Below are 20,304 nucleotides of genomic sequence, written 5' to 3'. Positions count from 1 at the left end.
CACAAATTGCTCCATGTTAGCACAGGAAGCAGGTTTTACTGGTTTTTAAGTGGCGTCTGCTCCTGTTGTGAGGTATTTCAGCAGCTCAGAGGCTTTTTGGACTACAACTGGAGCCAGGTATTTATTTTCCAGCGTGACACCTTTGGAAATCCCCTTTGCATTTTTAAGCTCCGCCCACTCGGGACTCTCCTGTTGCGAAATCGAGCGGACCCGGTAGACGTGCCTTTAACTGAGACGTGTGTGTGTCATTCTGCTTTATACATCTGCAAGTTGTCTTCACATATTTACAAAGAAGGAACTCCAGGAAGCCTGTCTCGGAGACGTCCTCAGAGGTAGGCTTTCTTCTGCCGTGTGTTTTAAAGTCTGCTCATCGAGACGACAGACTCACAACACTGCGCAACCCGTGTGCATTCATGCTGGATACTGTTGATGTGCCATTGTGTTTGCATCTCTAGAAACTTTTATGGAATAATGTAATACTAAAACAAAACGACAAAGGAGCTTTCTGCAACATACTTCGGCTTATTTCCAGTAATCGGCAAGATCCTATATTAGTGAGACATATATCATTCATCTGTTGTTGTTATAAGTTACTATTAAGCAGCTGTACAGGTCTAAATTAAAACTAAAAGGCGATACATGAGTTGCATAATGAACGTCAACAGAAAAAAATGAAAACGGATAATGAACCAGGAAGGGCGGAGCACAGACGTCTGGCAGGAAAAATACTATTTATTGACTAAAAAAAATCTCCATATTGAGTCTATTAATCAATGGGGAATATATGAATCAATGTACTCATTGATTAATTACTGGAAATATGTGGTGATATGGGATAAATAGACTGCAGACGGTGCAGTATAATACATTAGCAATACATTTATTAATATAACTATTGATATTTATTTCATCAACAATATAGTATGTAACTTTGGTGATGTGTGCAGTAAACTAACACAATGTATTGTTGGTATTTTTTGTGTTTTCTTTCTTCCAGTGTTCATAGCATGTGTATGACTATATATTGATTATAGGTTTATAGGTGGTAATCATGTAAAATATACATTCATGTATAATAGATATATTTATTCGTTTAAAAAATGATTGAGTGCTAAAGAATGTCTAGAATTTATTTTATTTCCATCCACCACCGCAGCAGGAAGTCCTCAAATGTCATTGTTGATTGTTGTACAGGTATGATGGTGAACTGCTGCGGTCTGCTAACCTCCCAGAGGGAACCAGGTAAAACGTTGTAAAAAAACAAACTTCCACAACCTTTTTTCTACTTTATATGAATGTGCCAATTGTATCCTGCTTCACACACTTTTAGACAGAGCCTGAATTAACATATTGGTTGACAGGTCCACCTCTCGTGTGGCTAAAATGCAACAAGTCAGTGAAGAATAAACCTCAACAATGTAAGAAAACATGTTGTGTTGTGTTTCTCGGTCAGTTCCTCTGAAGAGCGTGGAGGTGGAGCTGGAGGTGAGGGACCATGTGGCTACAGTGGTCTCCACTCTGAACTATGAGAACAAGGAGGACAAACCACTAGAGGCTGTGTTTGTCTTCCCTCTGCCTGGAGATGCTGCTGTCTGTCATTTCAGTGCTAAGATTGGACAGACACAGATTGTAGCGGAGGTGAAGGAGAAGCAGGAGGTGAGCTGGACAGCAAAGACTTGCTCACAGAGGAGCTTTTAAAACACAGCGAACGTCGCTCACATGTGTCCTCTGTGTTTCAGGCTCGTGAGGATTACGACGATGCTTTGAGCTCCGGTCGGCAGGCCTTCCTGCTGGAGGAGAGCGAGCAGAGTCCAGACATATTCACTCTGAGTGTGGGCAGTCTGCCTCCAGGAGAGAGCGCCTCCATCAGGCTGGAGTACGTCACTGAGCTGGCTGTGCAGGCGGATGAAGGGCTGAGGTTTTGTCTGCCTGCTGTGCTCAACCCTCGCTACCAACCTCAGGGTAGGAGAACCAGCCAACACCTTGACCAGGAGCCCTGAAGCTTCAACTGAGAGCTCACCACACCACACCTGTCCATCCAGAGGGCTTCATTGCATTGTGACCCTTCACACTTTTTGGGCTTTGGTGAAATGCTAGCATGTGGACCCTTAGTGTTGTTTAAGTTTTACGAGAAACTATTAGTTAGGTTGGGTACGTTCATCTTTCAATTTCCTCAGTGCTGCATTAATGTATTGGACATGTTACATTACATTATTGGACAGTTTGACAGGAAACAGGAAGTGAGAGAAGCTATGATGTGCAGCATAAGATACGATGGTGCTTCATATTTCAACACGTTTACCTTGTTAACAGGGAGTGGGGGTAGTGAAGGTGGCAACGTTCAGGTGACCTCTGTTCCAGCCTCTCTGGTGCCCTACAGTCTGTCTTTCTCTGCCCGAGTGTCCTCTCCTCGTCCCGTCTCTAAAGTGGAGTCCAACTGTCCCCTGGACCCTCTTCAGTACCTCAACACAGAGCAAACCCAGACCACGGTAGGTAGAGCTCTAGTGATGATGGTGAGAGGATGTATCGCGATGAATATAATTATATTCATAAGTGTTTTGTGAACTGCAGGTCAAGATGGCTGCAGGACACAAGTTCGACAGAGATGTTGAACTGCTGATTTATTACAAAGACGCCCACCAGCCCTCTGCTGTGGTGGAGGCAGGACAGGCCTCTTCCAAGCCTGGTGAGTGACCATTAGTGAAGGTACCGCAAATATAAAGGCCACTACTTTCAAACTGATGTAACGATTTAAATGTAACTACTAGATAGATTTGTGTTCTCTCCTCTGTGTTTCAGGCACTCTGATGGGTGATCCAGTGGTGATGCTGAGCCTGTACCCTGAGTTCCCCCAGGCTGTGATGTCTTCAGTCGCTTCATGTGGAGAGTTTGTGTTCTTAATGGATCGATCTGGCAGTATGCAGGGGCCTCGTATAAAGAGTGCCACGGTATTAATAATGTGTTGTTATCAAATCATACAATCATTCATAGTGTCTCTTTCGTGCAGTGAGCTTCACCATCTCCTCTCTCCTGCCTTCAGGATACTCTGCTGCTCCTGTTGAAGAGCTTACCAATGGGCTGCTATTTCAACATCCACAGCTTTGGGTCCAGTTATGAACACATCTTCCCGTAAGTCACTCCGTCAGGACACTTAAAAATGTGTTTCCAATTCACTTTTTGTTCATGTGTAATTCTGTCATTTCTGATGGCAGTAAGAGTGTAGAGTACAAGCAGGAGACAATGGAAGAAGCTCTGAAAAATGTTGAGAAGATGGGTGCAGATCTGGGAGGAACAGAGATCCTGAAGCCACTCAAACATATTTACAGCCAGCCCTGCATTCCCAGTCAACCTCGACAAGTAATACTCATACACACATGTGAAACAGGTTGTACAAATATCTCTTGTAGGTAATAGTATCATAACATTCAGTCATTGTTCTACTTTTAACAGGTTCATTCTTACCACACCTTGTTCTTTTGACTTTACCAATAAAAACACTTGTGGTACAAAAACAGGAAACACAGCTCTCAGAGAAAGATTTAGACGACTCAACACATGTACATTTGTGGGTGTGATGTTAAACTTTGTCTGATATGAAAACTCTCCTCCCTAGCTATTTGTCTTCACTGACGGAGAGGTGGGCAACACCAAAGAAGTCATAAATCTGGTGAAGCAGAATTCAGGTTCCCACAGGTGAAACCAAGAGCACCCACACAAACACCAGATTATGTCCCATGTTGAGATGTGTGTAAAAAACAAACTACTGTATTGCAGGTGTTTCTCTTTTGGGATTGGGGAAGGGGCCAGTTCTGCTCTTATCAATGGGTTGGCCAAAGAAGGAGGAGGTCACGCTCAGTTCATCACAGGGACTGACAGGATGCAACCCAAAGTAAGACTTTCACATTCATTATATACATTTTAACACAACATTACATTCAGACAGATGACATAATTAGAAATGTAATAAAGCTTGTTTAAAAAAACTTTTTTTTGCTCCTCAGGTGATGCAGTCGCTGCGATTTGCTCTGCAACCGGCCGTGGTGGACATCTCAGTCGACTGGGATTTGCCAAAAGGAGTTTCAGTCACTGCTCTCTCTCCACCAATCACATCTCTTTTCCAGGGTCAAAGGTCACTGATTTATGCCCAGCTCACTGGACAGGTAGGAGCAGCACCATCTCACAGTGACACTACTTTCTGATGCTACAAATAGTTTCTAACACTGATGCTCTCTCAGAGTCCAGAGGCATCAGAGGGCTGTGTGACGGTGAAGTACAGCCTGGCAGGTCATCCCTCTCAGAACCAGCTTCACTTCAGTCTCAAACCTGCAGAGGACACTGGGTAAAACAGCACCGTTATGCATTGGGCCATGTCAATGGCAATATCGTAAAAGTAATCATAATTGGTATGTTCTTCCTCATATGGTTCATCTCTGTGTGGATGTGTTAACATCTCTCTCCTCTCTGCAGATTAACAGTCCACAGGTTGGCTGCTCAGACTCTGATTCGCTCCCTGGAGATGGAGGAGAGAGAGCGGAGAGGACAGGAAGATGAAGGAGTGAAGAAGAAGAAGGTGGTGGAGCTCAGCGTCCAATCAGGAGTGAGCAGTGCCTTCACTGCCTTCATCGCTGTCAACAAAGGCAGCAGTGAAGTTATTCAAGGACCTCTGGTGCGCAGAAATGTTCCAACACCCAGTGAGTGTTTCCAAGAAAAATACAAACTACAGTTCTCGACTTACTAGATACTAGCTGACCGAGAGCGAGCATTTAGTGCTCACAGTGTTTGTATGTGTAAAAAGTAACACTTTTGAGATATTTTCAACTATTTTAACTGCTTGTTGTTAGTCACTGTAATATGGTCAGGATCCAGTAGTTTTGTTAATATTGTTTAGTTATTGACTCGTGTAATATCTTGACCTCATAGCTTTTTTTTTTAATCTCAAAAGTGATGGCTTTCTGTCGTATGAAGAGGTCCTGTCCGGGTCTTCCTGCGATGAATAGTAAGTAAAAATCTCCTATGCTAAGCTGAAGTGGAAAACGCATTTGTGTATTTCGACAGATAGACTGAATGGATGCAAAGAAAACTAAATTAAAAAAAGAATTCTGGCAGAATTGCTCTGGTTGCTTATTTGTTGATTTAATGTGACCAACTGAACGTAAAGTACGAGCGAGCACTTGTTTAGTGCTCACAGTGTGTTTGCGTGTGCTCATCTGTTTCTATGTAAAGTTAAACTTTTGAGAACTATTACTAACAACTACTCACTGCTGGTTGTTATTTATTGTAATACGGTCAGAAACCAGTAGTTTTGTTGATAATTTTGGTTTAGTAATTGTCTTGGCTAATATGTTGACCTCATACGTTTTCATTTTTTAATGTTAAAGTGATGTGCAGTCCTATGCCGGCGTCCTGTGGTGCACCTATGATGAGGTTTAGTAAGTAAAAAATCTATATGAGCGGAATAGAGGTGAAACACACATTTGTGTATTTCTCTATATAGACTGAATGGATGTAAACAAAACAAAAAAAAAACATATTTATTTGATTGCATGTTTCAGACGCTTCAGTATTGCCTTCAGTTTTCAGTCCAGATTGCCGCCTGGTCATTGTGCTAATCTTAGAAGCCAGTGGTTTAGTAGTTTATTTATCTTTAATCCTTCTCAGGTAACATCCTGACTTATTTCTTTTTAATCTTTTTAACCTCAAATCTCCGTTGTGAATGTGCCGTTTCCAGTAATTCTACTTCTTTATTTAAGTATACAAGCTAATTGTGATTTCAACACACAACTGTGTATTCCTATAGCTACAGTCTATGGATAGACACGGAGCAAACAACATGCACTTCTGTATGGAGGACTTCTGGCAGTCCTGCACATAACATTTAATTACTCAGGACTCTCAGCAGAATGCTCATCGCGTCTCAGCTTCATTGAGCGCTCCCTCAAACAGCAGAACCTTACGTTACCTTGTTTTAAGGTCTTTTTAGAGTTGTCATTGTCCCATATTTACAGAGACGCTTTGCTTCATAGTGATGACCACGGCCAGTGAAGTTATTCTGAAAAGACTCTTTTATATTTGGAATATTTCACCAAAATGCCCAAATTGACCCTTGTGTTTCCTTAGATACTCGTATTACTAATAATAGTTGAGTAATATCCATTTGAATGTGAATTTAATAATAATTATATCAAGTCACATCATGGATAATAATATAACAGGCTTTGTGCTCTCTCAACAGCTTGTAAGAAGAAATCTAAGGGAGGCATCGCCCCAAACTTATCCTCAAATATGAAGAGTAAGTTAGTTGCCTCAACGAAACCACAGAAGTGTTCTGTGCAGACTGATGGTGCTGATCACTACCCACCTCCACAATACCAGTGTCGCTGACGCAGCTTTTAGTGTTTTAAATTGTTTCTTTTCTTTGTTTCTGGTGCAGTGGTTAACACATTGGGAACGTATGCGTCTTACAGTCTAAATTCCTTCCTTGTATTTATCTGTTGTTGCCTTTGTGTAATGTTTTCTACTTCTACGTCTCTTTTTCTCTTTAAGGCATGGGCTCTACATGCTTGAAAAGCAGCGGTAAGTAAAGTTATTGAAGAATAAGATACACCTGACAACGGCTGTTGGGTTCTTCCCATGTCATTTGATACACACATTCATCTTCCTCATGATCAATTTCAATATATTTGGGGAGTTCCTGATTTAAATTCAGGGCTCTAATCAGATCAAACTTTGTATTTGTCCAATACTTAAATTATTGACAAACTATTTGCTAAACCAATGACATCGTCGGTTCTTTGTAATTAAATCTAATTAGAAGTTGATGATGAAGGTGAAGACAGATTCCAAATAAGAAGCAACAATATTATTTCGAGAGAGAAATGTGAGTCATTGTATTTTTGTTTAGTTTGTCACTTTTTAGTTTACTAATTGACTCGTATGTCTTTCCTGCAATATACTGGTCTCTATACGTCAGGATGAAATAGGAAAACCTTAAGATTAAAGACAAAACAAAAAACATTTCTCCGAATACACACCAGTACAATACATCCCAGTACAATAAAGCACATAAATTATTTTATCTTTTCACTTTGATTTCCTCTTCAGAAATGTCTATGCCCAAACCTCCACCCAGAGACCCTTTGCTGCAGCTGGTCTCCCTCCAGAAGGCGTCTGGCTGCTGGGTGCTGGATCCAGATCTGGCTGCTGCACTGGGAAAGACCAGCGAGGAGCTGGAAAAGCCCAAACCTGCATCGGTGGGTTCCTGTCAAATATAATAACATAGATTAATAATGGGGTTACATTTTCAAATTTGACTGAACTTCAAATTCATACTGTCAAAATGTTGTTACGAAGTCAAATGTTTCTTTTTGTGCTCAGTTTTCTTTTTTTCTTCTTGATGTATTTATGTATTCTTTGATTTGGTGAATCAGGTGAACCAGGAAGTGTGGGCCACAGTTCTGGCTCTGATCTGGCTTCATGGTTTCAAGATGGATGCTCAGGAAGAGTGGGAGCTTCTGGCTATGAAGGCTGTGTCATGGCTGCAAGCTCAGAAAGGTAAAAAAAACATAATAATATGTGTTATTACATAGGTTTAAATTTTTTTTTTTTTTTTAAATTAACAATGTGTGCTGATTAAATGCAGCAATTTAGTCTCTTCTACTGATGATTTGTGTTGTGTTTTTTTTTCAGCCTCCTGTGTGACAGAGTGTGTGGAAGCAGGAAACACTCTGTTGGGTTGCACCGTGCAGAAAGACGTTTTGGGTCTCTGAGGGTTTCATGAAAGTACACTTCTCCTTCATTATTGGTACACAGAAACAGATTTAATCCATTACCTTTTTTCTTCCTTTTCAACATGAAACTCAACTCTTTGCACTATTTACATTTGATCACACAATATTTTTGTTCCTGCACAACCATATAGAGATGGATTGACATGCACTTAAGTGGACACTGGATTGTAAAAGTAGGTTAAAACCAATTTATTGCACCACTTTTCCTTGCTGGCCTCTAATTCTTCATCAACTGGAACTGATGTGGTTAAAATCACTGAGTAACATTTTAGTGATGATAAGAAATAAAAAAAGATGATAAATACGTGTAAGAAATTCCAATTTACTCAAAATTATAAAGTATTGATGGTCTCTCTCTCATCATTGCCACGGCTTTTCGCTCTGAAAAGCCCAACCATGTTTCTCTGCTTTTCTGTATTGTAGCCTACACATAAATCTACTAAGCCTACAACTGCATTCATTAAAAAATATGTATTCCATCAGTCATAATGGGCGTCTCAATTTTGACTTATTTTGGTGCTGTCATTAAAATGGTAACAATGTCATATGTCATCTATGCTTCATGAAATGACAAATATGTACATACACGCCTCTCAATAAATTGTTTTTTGATTTAAACATTACAAAAAGAGTAATTTAACGTTTCACTCACAGTGGGTGTCGTTGCCGTGACGTCACCTCCTCGTAACGGTCGTTCGAAAGTCTCGAGTTCAGCAGTTGGGCCGTCGCCATCTTTTTTTCAACCAACGCTAACGCGACAGGGTGAATTCAAGTACAACCTGATGCTAAGTAAGAACGTTTTATTCAACCGAATAGACTTTAATGAACTTTTAAACGCACCGTGAAAAGAGTTTAAAGTTTGTAAGACTCCTGAACCGGATAAAGCCGCGGTAGCAACTTGTCAAGGTAACGTTAGTCACGTCCTGAAGTAGCTTATGGCTAACCTAGCTGTATCTACATCGTCGATGTTACTCTCGGGCCGCCGTTTGCTAAGTGAACATGATGCCGTATATAAAAAGACTTTAACCCTCTATGCCAAAATTTTTGCATGAGGATTTAACAGCACACACGTGTGTTAATTTGGTAGCTAATAGATCTAGTGAGAAGTAGAGTCAGACACGTGTTTTTATTCGGTAACCTTGGACTATTATTATTCGGTAACCTTGGACTATTATTATTTAACCTAAGTGTTAAAATTAAATGTTTCATATCACTTTTGGGGATAAACAAGGCCAGTCAGTAACTTCTGTGCTGCTATTCACCGGCTGTAACGTTAATTGTCTTATTTATCTGAAACACAATTTAAATTACATTATAGTTTGAGGATCTCCATGTCTGTTATGTCATGTTAGGTAAATACACAGATGAAATGCTGCGGTCTACTTACTGCCCAGAAGACACCGGTAACTTCAGAGTTGTTAGCATAAACTCAGTTTTGGAGAGTGAGCAGAGTCGAGATGCAATCACGATGAGTTTGTGTTACAAAGACGCTCACCAGCCCTCTGCTGTGGTGGAGGCAGGACAGGCCTCTTCCAATCCTGGTGAGTGACCATTAGTGAAGGTATTGCAAAGAAAAAAGGCCATTACTTTCAAAAGTTGTTTTGGCTCCAGTTTGCTTTGGTAGTCATTGACGTAAGAAACATGCGATTGCATAGTGAAGCAAGTTAGGAAGGTTCAACTGTCGTGTGTTTTCATGGCGGCCTGCTTGTGACACTTCTCATATTTTTGTTTATATTATCACTATACACATTTGAAGTTATATTTTTAATAAGTGTGAGGTATTATTAAATACTGTGTTTAAGAAGTGGTGATAGTCCCTGTGCGGTCACCCATTAATTTGCATGTTTACTGAGGTAATAAATCAAGTTAGAAATTGGGTCATTTTTTTAACAGACTTCTTAACAATAAAACATATTTTTCCAACTAGTGGTGTTGACCCCTACTGGCTATAAAATATAATACAAGTTTAAGGCACTTCAGTAGTCCAGGAGTTGTAGCGCCTGGTCATTGTACTAATCTTAGAAGCCAGTGGTTTAGCAGTTGATTTAATCAATCTCAGGTAATATCCTAACTTTTTTATTGTTATCTTTTTAACCTCAAAGCTGACCATGATCTCCATCATGACTGTGCTCATTCTACTTCTACATGTAAGTATACAAGCTAACTGTGATTTCAACACACAACTGTGTATTCCTATAGCTACAGTCTATGGATAGACACGGAGCAAACAACATGCACTTTTGTATGGAGGAGTTCTGGCAGTCCTGCACATAACATTTAATTACTCAAGACTCTCAGCAGAATGCTCATCGCTGCTTAGCTTCATTGAGCGCTCCCTCAAACAGCAGAACCTTACGTTACCTTGTTTTAAGGTCTTTCTAGAGTTGTCATTGGCTTCATAGTGATGACCACGGCCAGTTGACTTATTATTGGTAGACTGCACAGAGAAATACATATTATAAAGAAATATTTTACCAAAATACCCAACGTGGTTCATTTTTGCAAAGGTATTACACCAGCAACAACACCTTCCTCACATCCTACCCCCTTACTTCCGTCACTGTTGCTCGAGCCACACTTTTAGGGATTTGAGTTGTTTCTTTTCTTTTATTCTCTGCCCAGGTCTCCAGTGCAGTGGTTAATACATTGAGAATGTCTGCATCTTACAGTTTAAGTTCCTTCCTTGTATTTATTGTTTTTTCCTTGGTGTAATGTTCTCTTTTTTTCTTTAAGGGATGTACTGGATAACCTGTTGCATGAGTAGTAAGTAAGGTTATTGAAGATACACCTGACGACGACTGTTGGGCTATTATCATGTCATTTGGTACACCCATTCATCTCCCCATGATCATTTGTAATATATTTAGTGATTTTATGATTCAAACAATGTTTTTATCAGGTCAAACTTTGTATTTGTCCAATACGTAGATTAATAACAAACTATTTGCTAAACCAATGACATCATCGGTTGTTTTTAATTAAAGCTAATTAGCAGTTGATGATGATGGTGAAGACAGATTCCAAATAAGAAGCAACAATATTATTTGGAGAGAGAAATGTGAGTCAATGTATTTTTGTTTAGTTTGTCACTTTTTAGTAATTGACTCGTATGTCCTTCCTGCAATATACTGGTCTCTATACGTCAGGATCAAATAGGAAAAGCTTAAGATCAAAGTAAAAACTAAAACAATTGCTCTTAATACACATCAGTACAATACATACCAGTACAATAAACCACAGATATTACTTGTATATTTTCACTTGGATTTCCTCTTCAGAAAGCTCTTCTCCCGACCCTTCACCCAGAGACTCTATATAAGCTGCAGCGGGTCTCCCTCCAGGGGGCGTCTGGTGGAGGTGGAAAAGCCCAAACCGGTGGGTTACTGTCAAATATAATAACATAGATGAATAATGACACTCATTTTTTAATTTGTCTGAACTTCAAATTCATATTGTCATGATGATGTTACAAAATCAAATGTTTCCTTTTATGCTCAATCTTTTTTTTTTCTTCTTGATGTATTTATGTATTCTTTGATTTGGTGAATTTGGCACCATTCTGGCTCTGATCTGGCTTCATGGTTTAAAGATGGATGCTCAGGAAGAGTGGGAGCTTCTGGCTTTGAAGTCTCTGTCATGGCTCAGAGGTTAGGAAGGTAAAAAGAAAAAAAAAAGACAATATTACGTGTTAGTCTGTTGTAACAATGTGTGCTGGTTAAAATCTACTGCATGCCTGCTGATAATTTGTTTTGTGTGTTTTTTTTTCAGCATCGTCTGTAAGAAAGTGTGTGGGTTGCCACGTGCAGAAATGAATGCTACAATTTTACTCCATCCTGCCACCTTTACTAAATAAACACAACACTTTTTACACTTCTGTTTTTTTGACTCAAAGCTTAATGTCAGGCTGTATGTGAATACAAGGTGTATGTGCCAACACATCGCTCTCTATGAAGAGTGTAAACTTTGAGTGTCGATGGTGGGAGAACAGGACAGAAGCACTAGTTTTCACTGTGTGTTCACAAACAGGAGATAGGATTTAAAAGGAATTGGCCTATGGTATGACAGTTGGCTGTCATACTGGAGAGCCTTGTGATGCTGTGCACAAACCAAAGAAACCTATAATCCTTTCCGATGTACTATATGTACATCGTACGCTGCTGAACTGAATATCAACAATCTAGCTTTTTATTGGACCAACCCTTGTTGCAACCTTTTCTCTCCCTTCATGTCAGTAAGACCAGTACAATAATGTATAGGTCTGTCACTGCCACCCAGTGGTTTGTATGTGTAATTACAAGACATTACAAAACATTTGGCTAATTTATCCTTGTAGTTTTTCTGTGTCACAACTTAAAATATGGATTTAAAGGGCAATACTGGGTGCGCCTGCAGACAGGTCTTTCTTAGTAGAGACAGAAACAGCAAGCAAGACAATTTGATCCATAGTGTATATTCTTTCTTCTTTCTCTTATAGTGTGTTTCTATTTTAAAATACTGACTCAGAGAGCCCTGCGAAAAAATTCCAATGTGTCTGGACTGTTGGTTTATGCACAAATGGCAAAATAAAAACCTTGAACTTTGAGATGTGATCCACTGTGAACACACAACCCCTCATATGTTTATAAAATAAGCAATTTAAATTAAACGATGCTCTCGGTTTCTGATCAAGCTACCTAATTTGAATCCTTGTTTCAGAGACACGATTCTGTACCTTCAGCATCAGCTGTCACTTTTTACACAGTAGACCTTTGTCCTGTACTGCCTTAACTCATGCTCCTGCTGGATTATCACCTAGGCATTAAATTAAATACAATTATGCAATTTAAAAACTCAAAACAAAACAATTGACAGGTCCTTATACATACACTGAAAAAGGTTTTGCTTTATATTATCATTCCTCCTGTTAGTACTGGCTGTCCAAAGATCATTCCCTCATGTACTTTGAGTGACAGTGATGGGGAAATCCAGTCTTTTTTATATGTAGTCATACTTCTAAAGGTCATCTTTAGGTAATATGCGGTGTCAGTCGTCTAATTTTGATAAAGTAGCTTGATATCGTCCAAAGGTTTATATGTTCCGTTGTGATACATCAATCAAACTGAGCTCTGTCTGAATGTCTTCCATCTATTTTAAAGTATTAGTGCGTTAATATATATTTTTTAAACTTTTGTTTTTTTAGTTCATAACTTTTTTATGACCAGGCGTAAGAATAGTCTTAGAAGAAAAGGGATATGTTAAAACACTACTGGTAATGTAAGTAAAATGTCTGAATACTAATATATATATATATATATATATATATATATATATATATATATATATATATATATATATATATATATATATAAAATAAAATAAATGTCAATGCGCCATACACACCCATTGACCTTTAGCAGTGGAAAGCTATTGAGACCAATTGATGATTACATTTTATTTTAGTCTGTTATATCATACCATAATTTATTCAGAGAAGTAGTTGTAGAAGTAGAAGTGAAAAGTAGCAGAATTTTTTTAGTATTGAACTTAATGTCCATACTTTGGTAAATGTTTTCAGTTACCTTCCACCAGTGTATACATAGTCTGCCACATGTGTGACAGACACCCACGCAACAATAACAATACAATGCCACTGCGTCCAATGACCGATAGATCATAACGTCGATGTCTTCAGAAACTATTTTGTTCAAAGTCCTGTTCATACACACAGATTAGCTAATGTACACAATATTCAGTATTTCTTTCAAAAAGACCAAGCAGTGCTGCGTTTAATTTTTCTCCAGCGAGAGCTCGAGGACATGGTCTCTCTGCAGCATCACAGCCTGTCACAGCTTGGAAGAGGCCGTGCTCAGTCTGCTGGAGTCTGTTCCTGCCAACACGAGGTCAACGCCACTGAATCTAGGGCAGCAAGTAGCGTTCTCACAGGATTCTGTGAAATCAATTTCATGGATACGTCTGTGCACTTCTGTCGAATTCAACAGCCGGTGTCATCCGATCAGGGTGTGCATCTAAAGGTGTGTGTGAAACACTTCTAATAATAATGATAGTAGGACACATAAAGTCAGGAGTGGTTGCTGTCTGAGAAAATAACCCTGACGATGTCATGGTGATGTCATAGCTCGACTTGGCCTTTTGAGATGGACGTTTTGTAAACGAGACCTTTGAAAAATGAAAACGAGAAGTTCGAAAGATGTGGGCGGTTAGCAGGCACTAAAATTCATGTGCTAAATGAGTTGCATTCTGGGAAATATAGGATCCAGAGTATTTGGACACTTCAGTCAAGGTATTTTGGCTTCTAGTGCTTGGATTTGATCATTCTTTAAAAAAATTAAATATGTTTAAAAGTCTCTAACAAGTCAAAATGGAGCACTTTAGTGGTGTAGTGTACTCAAAGATAATATCTAAAGATATATAATGAACAATCCTGAAAGAATAAAGCGGGCACAAGCATTTAGTAAGATACTGCTTTTGGATAGATAATGAAATTCAGGAATAATTCCTACAAATACAACAGGAAAACTCTGGCTTGTCTGAGCATAAGGCGTGTGCCATCAGCTCCATCCTGACAAAGGCTCCGACTTGTCGCTCGTTACTGGAGCTCGCAGAGACAGATTTAAGCCCGTGGGGGACTTGTGACTTTAGCAGAAACAGCATGCGACAGTGATGCCCGCTGTCGACCCAGGCCACCTCCAATTTAGATCGTACAAATCCTCCTCTTGACTATTCCACTTATCAATTATTTGGACGCTTGTCGTCCTCAAAGCGTGGTTTCCCGCTCCGTAAAGTTTGAGCCGGGGCACCGCGTCGCGTGTTTAATTCATTAGAGCTGCGTCCGAAGTTTTCTGACGTCGGCGGAAGACTATAAATAGCAAAACGCCGCTTTTTATAGTCTTGGCGTGTCTATACTTGATACAGCGTGAGTGTGTATGTGTGTTTGTGTGTGTGTGTGTGTGTGTGTGTGTGTGTGTGTGTACGATACCCCATGCAGCCAGTCTTATGAGAACCTTTGGCAGACCTCCAACCAACACTTTCTAAACTGGTTTCCAAGGCGACCCCAACCAGCAGGACCAATTAGAATTGACAAAGGATCCCGAGCAATAAACTGCCTGGAGATTAGAGGAAAAGAAGACACGTCCTCAAAAACAAACACAACACATGAAAGCAGGGGGTTCTGATCTGTGGGTGTGTATGCATGTCTGTGTGGTTGAGGCGGGATTATTAAAGCCATCTTTCCTTCCCTCCTTGGGTTTCTCTCTCTGTGAGACTGCCATGTGCCCATGTGTGTTGTTAGACCAACAGGAAAATAGATAAATAGCAAATAGTTCAGAGTGGCTTTTTTTCCGGACGGGCCATTGGTGGAGCTCTGTGGCCTATGAGCCGCACATCGATCACATGCTGCGTGCGATTGATCTGATAGCCTTTGTACTTCAATGGGGATCTACTTCATTGAAAAATGGACACCCATGATCCCATGGTGTTTGTTGGTTATCGTGTGTTGGTGTGAGAGTGTTTCTCTGGGAGTCGAAATGTGTGTTAAATATAAAAATCAGTGACCTTTAGTGGAAAACCTTTCAGCACACTTTCACTCCTGTAAGGTGGGAGCAGCGGTTTATTCACTGCTCAAGAAAGCACAAAGAAACTCTTGTGTTTGGTCAAAAGTAAGACCAGGATCTGGTTTGATCATCTTTACGCACAAGCGACATCAAGGCGACTTGCCTGTCGACATACAAGTCAGATAAAATAGTTCACGTCAGCCTCTAAGTTGAAATTCATAGTAAATTTCTGGTAACTATAACATCTCCCATCTGGTGGAAAAATCTATGGAAGCCCATTTTTGCCAATAAAAAGTCATTATGAGATCGAAAGTCAAAAATCTGAGATAGGAAAGTAAAAATATGAGATAGAAAGTTGAAATTCTGAGCTAAAAACTTGAAATTGTAATAAATAAATAGTAATATAGCTACACAATGCCACCTGACAAATGAAGCAGGCGGTGGCCTTCAGCCACAGCGAGCGTTAGCTTAATTTAAAACTAATAATTTCTCTGGTGGTTATCTGTAATTGAAAAACAGCCACTTTTATGAAGTGACATCTTGGTAATTAATTTAGTTAATCTATAGGATAACTAAACTAGCAGATAGTTTGTTAGTGGAATTCATGTGATTTGATTAAAGTAGGTCGAATCTAGATCACGTTTGAATGTATTTAATCAGAAATTATTCTATTTGAGTGATTTCAATGTACAGTAAACAGCAGATGGACAAACTGAAGCATGTAATACCTGAACTGTGAATATCATCCTTTAAAATGTATAAATAATAAAGTCGCACAAATGGAGAAGAATACCAAAAAACACACATTCAGTCTTCAGCCTGTTTTCCCTTTTTGCAATTCTGTGACGGATATCAAAAGCCGGCTGCAGTGTTTTCTTTTTATGGTGTTGTGTAGGTTTATGATGACTTATTTAGGTCATCTTAAAATGAAAGCTTTGCAACCTTATTTGTTACAGCCCCCCCCCTCCTCCTCCTTCCTCCTCTCTCCACCCCCTCACACCTCTCTTCTGTTGCTGCTTCGCTCTCAAGCCAAGACCTAAATTAGATTTCCAAACGTCGTCTTTGTTTTTGTTTGCAGCTAAACTACGCGTCTGACCTGCGCCGAGGCCGCTGCCACGCTGCTGTCGGCACTAACGAGTCCAGATCTCGTCTCGCCCGGGGTCGCGGTCTTTTAACTTTTTCAGTGCCCTCGTCCCCTTCCTCTTCCTCCTTATTAATATCCTGTTCTACTGAATCTCCTTTTTGATCTTTTAGTCTGTCTTTTCTTGTCTTTGGTATGAAAAAAAAAAAAACTGACATATTATTAATGCCTGACTTTCTCTCTCTCTTCTCTCTCTCCAGCTTTCTTTTACACTCTTGGTCTGAAAAAAAAAGCCTTTAAAGGAGTTAAGGCGTAGCCCTCTCCATGGTAACACCAGCTCCCATTCTTACACACAGACACACATTTTCTTGCTGTCTCTCGTCTCATAATTCTATCCAACCCAGCGCTTCATCGCTGTACCCTCCCCCCTATAGCCTGTGCACTCTCTCTCCACCTCCCCCCTCACTGTCTCTCTCTCTCCACCTCCTCTCTCTCTCTCTCTCTCACACACACACATTCGCTCAACCTCTCCTGCTCTTGCAGCTGGTCTCCGGCTGATGCTGCACCGTCCACTGCCTGAGAGATGTTCACCCCAGCTTGTAAAGGAGCTGCAGGGGAGCCGAGGTAAGTCTCTCCAGCCCGTTCTGCTCTGGAGCAGAAACACTGCTGCTGCTGCTGTTTGTTCTGCCGCTGACAACAGCTCACTGGGAGCCAAATGAATGATGGGAAAAGCTTGTGTGTGTGTGTGCGTGTGCGTGCGCGTGTGTGTGTGTGTATGTGCGTGTGTGTGTGCGTGTGTGTGTGTGAGAGCTCTCCAGCTGGAGTAGTGATCCTGTGTGAGTTGGAGGTTAGGTATAACACTTGTGATCTGCAAGCCCGCACACACACACACACGCACACACACACACACACGCACACGCACACACGCACACGCACACGCACACGCACGCACACGCACACACACACACACACACACACACACACACTCAATCAAGTGAAGTGTGAATCTATTTCACAGGTTCTTCTTTTTCTCAGGTTTCTGCTTTTTTTTTTTTAAACTTGAGGAAAATATGGCTCTGTGTGTATATTTATTTGTGTTGTGTGTTGATTGGACATGCATTTGCATAATGTGTGTGTGTGTGTGTGTGTGTGTGTGTGTGTGTGCGTGTGCGTGCTGTGAGGGAGCCAGTGGAAGCCCGGTGGCATGCAAATTGTCTTTCGAGTAATGCTGCAACACTGCTGCAATGTCTGGTTTTGGTGCTACATTCTCTGACTGTTTATGGCACCATGTTGTGTGTGTGTGTGTGTGTGCGTGCGTGTGTGCGTGTGCGTGTTTGGTTGAGGGGAGGGCATGAAGTTAGGGTTCCGCATATGAGTGGGTGGATAAGAACTGTGCTTCCTATTATTTTCATGATAGTGTTTTAATGCCACAGGAGGACATTCGAGGAAAGCAACAGATAGAATTGCATTCTGGGCCATGAAACCAACTGCATTTCATATTATGTGTTAGTATGAGAAGGAGAAGGATATGTGGCTGACATGTGACAGTGTTCTGAACTGCATGTGAGCCAACGGGTGAATGTCTTCATGCATGTGTACATTTTCTGTGTTCATGTGCAGTGCACTGTTATTTACACTGTGTGTGTGTGTGTGTGTGTGTGTGTGTGTGTGTGTGTGTGTGTGTGTGTGTGTGTGTGTGTGTGTGTGTGTGTGTGTGTGTGTGTGTGTGCGTGTGTGTGCGCACTGGTGATCACAGCCAAGACCTATTTCATATGACTTTTCTTTAGCCTAAAGCTGTACGTCTGAAACAACAACCCCGCGTTGCTCAGTGTGTTATCATTGTGACGTTTGGACTCCAGCATTTTAGACCGATTTATTAACCCGGCATATTAAAAAGACTTCCACGTATAGAAACCTCACGTTAACGAATTCTCATGAAACCTCAAAATACATCTGATGAGTGATTGTATACTGTAGAAATCCAAGACACTCAAAAAAGCAAGCAAAGGTCCCCCCGAGGAAACATGGTCCCTACTGTCTGCAAGAAGGAGGGAGATGTTCTTTAATTTATGAGTTTCTCCAGCCGAAGCGCTGCATGTGTGACAATAAAAGACATCAAGCATCTTTCCAGAGATGAAGGTTTTCATTAAGTCTTTGACAGCAAAGAGCTACCAGCGTCATCTGAGAAAAAATGTGACGTAGCTCGATTACTCCTGCAGACAAGCATCTGCTCTTCACAGACTTCAAAGTGAGACGATAACTTAAAAAAAAAAAGAAAAGTAGAATTTTGTTGACAAGCTCAAAATACAACGAGCATTGACTTTAAATGATTTCCTTTTTTTAAAAAATGTTTTACACATAAACGACATGTTTCGCCCGACTCACCAGCCTCAAGTTGTGAAACTCCACCAAGAGTCGCTAAAAAAAGGATAAAAGAAAGAAAAAGTTGTATTTTTAAGCAAAAAAAAAAGGGTTTGTGGCTCAGTTTATTACCCTCAAGGGTTTGACCAATGGTGGCTCATGTTAATAACCAGAAGTCAGATAAAGCTGCACGTTACTGTCACTTCGCTGTCGTTCTCACTCTTTTCTACAACTGTACCTTTAAACATTCATCCCATAATTGTCATTGTCGCCGCCGCTCATGGAAAGTTAGCGGCTCGCCGCCAGATATCGCTTCTCTGTGAACAACAAAAAGCTCGATTTAAACATCAGCATCCCACGAGTTGATTTACATGAACATTTCTGCTGAACTCCTCGCACAAAGATCATGAACTGACCGTTTCCACGGCGCTCATTGATTCAAGTTTTCAATATATTTGTGCCGTCGGTCATCTGCGGGGAAATGTGCTTGGTGTGCATTATTATGCATTCAGCTGGAGCCCTCCAAGTATGAATGGTCTGTGATTGCCGACTGGAGTATTTCTTCAGGCTTTGGAGCTCACGGTCACATCAAAGCGAGTTTATTTATACAGCACCTTTAAACAACGAGGCCTCTCAAAGTGCGTTATTAGACATAAAGGCGTAAAGAACAGATTCAAAAGAAACAAAACACCACGAAGGGCGCACATGAATGGGATGTTAAAAAAAAAAAAGGAAAAAAGAAAATGCAGCGTAAAAAGCAAGATAAGATAGAAGTAGAATCAGAAGCATTTATTTGTCAGATATGTTACACATAGGAGGAATTTATCTTGGTGGCAACAATCAACACAGTGCAAGAAATAGAAACATACAACATCAGCTAATAACATAAAGTGCACAGATGAGTACTATAACAGTACTATAAACAAGTGTACTGCATGTGAAAGTGGCAAGTGTATTTAAATGTGAAGGGATGTGCAGGGGGGAGTGACCGGTAGCGAATGATGCAGATTAAACTATTGAACGCAGCTGTGCAGTGCAAGATATTAATAAATAGCCCCAATATGAAAAAAAGAAATGTGGACAAATCCCAGTTCTGCAGTGTCAAGTGGACGGCTGGTCCTGTGTCTGCTATCTGCTGCAGATGGTGGCTAATCTGTACCTTCACAGGTGTGGGGAATCTGGGATTTGTCCCCGCTACTTCAGTGTGTATTAGCATGTACACACACACAGGTGCATTTGCACGTACTGCGTGTGATTCGTGTTTCTGCATAGAGGGCAAAAAAAAAAAAAAAAAAAACTGTCCATCAGGGGTTTTATTCCCCTTTTAATGTGAACGACCTGGTTTCCTGAATCTTTGAGTGAATTGTTATCTTGTTCCCACACTCCCTGACTCATCCCTTTGCCTCCCAGTGTGACTTGTGTCGTCCACTTGAGAGGCGATAGAAGTCAATCCCAGTCAGTCACTCAAAGGAGGCGACGCACTCCCTCCTGCCTCCTCCTCCTCACACCTCTCCTCCTTCCTCTG

At 40.6% G+C, this 20,304-nt stretch overlaps 2 protein-coding genes and 1 long non-coding RNA gene across 4 annotated transcripts in view; all 3 read left to right on the top strand.

Annotated features, from left to right (window-relative positions):
* The first annotated feature begins 239 nt into the window (after nucleotides 1-239).
* On the top strand, nucleotides 240-7,974 carry LOC137790607 (von Willebrand factor A domain-containing protein 5A-like). The gene is made up of 21 exons (XM_068585000.1): nucleotides 240-332; nucleotides 1,195-1,242; nucleotides 1,454-1,656; nucleotides 1,740-1,962; nucleotides 2,314-2,489; nucleotides 2,572-2,686; nucleotides 2,800-2,948; nucleotides 3,041-3,129; nucleotides 3,213-3,357; nucleotides 3,614-3,693; nucleotides 3,775-3,889; nucleotides 4,002-4,160; nucleotides 4,236-4,339; nucleotides 4,468-4,691; nucleotides 4,943-4,996; nucleotides 5,379-5,429; nucleotides 6,233-6,289; nucleotides 6,544-6,573; nucleotides 7,102-7,250; nucleotides 7,428-7,551; nucleotides 7,687-7,974. Exons 2-21 carry the CDS (start codon nucleotides 1,197-1,199, stop codon nucleotides 7,764-7,766), a joined length of 2,373 nt encoding a protein of 790 aa, XP_068441101.1. The 5' UTR covers nucleotides 240-332; nucleotides 1,195-1,196; the 3' UTR covers nucleotides 7,767-7,974.
* Nucleotides 7,975-8,449: 475 nt separating this feature from the next.
* LOC137790608 (uncharacterized) lies at nucleotides 8,450-11,655 on the top strand. Of its 2 annotated transcripts, none has more exons than XR_011077936.1 (7): nucleotides 8,450-8,576; nucleotides 9,140-9,328; nucleotides 9,890-9,934; nucleotides 10,521-10,550; nucleotides 11,066-11,162; nucleotides 11,377-11,443; nucleotides 11,556-11,655. It is a non-coding gene; the product is annotated as an uncharacterized lncRNA (long non-coding RNA). The 2 variants fall into 2 exon arrangements; XR_011077937.1 differs by having other exon boundaries at nucleotides 8,555-8,693.
* A 5,322-nt stretch (nucleotides 11,656-16,977) lies between these two features.
* The window catches only part of rap1gap2a (RAP1 GTPase activating protein 2a), a 77,517-nt gene continuing 74,190 nt past the window's right edge, over nucleotides 16,978-20,304 (top strand). The window contains exon 1 of the mRNA XM_068584257.1: nucleotides 16,978-17,042. Within this exon, the coding sequence (XP_068440358.1) occupies nucleotides 17,002-17,042 (41 nt within the window). The 5' untranslated portion in view covers nucleotides 16,978-17,001. The remainder of the gene's footprint in view (nucleotides 17,043-20,304) is intronic.

This window comes from Clinocottus analis, unplaced genomic scaffold, assembly GCF_023055335.1.
Source record: "Clinocottus analis isolate CAN_PGR_092001 unplaced genomic scaffold, fCliAna1.0.p SCAF_2, whole genome shotgun sequence".
NCBI classification, from domain to species: Eukaryota; Metazoa; Chordata; class Actinopteri; order Perciformes; family Cottidae; genus Clinocottus; species Clinocottus analis.
Note: the sequence above shows the minus strand (reverse complement) of the source record. Positions and strands in the feature narration are given on the sequence as shown.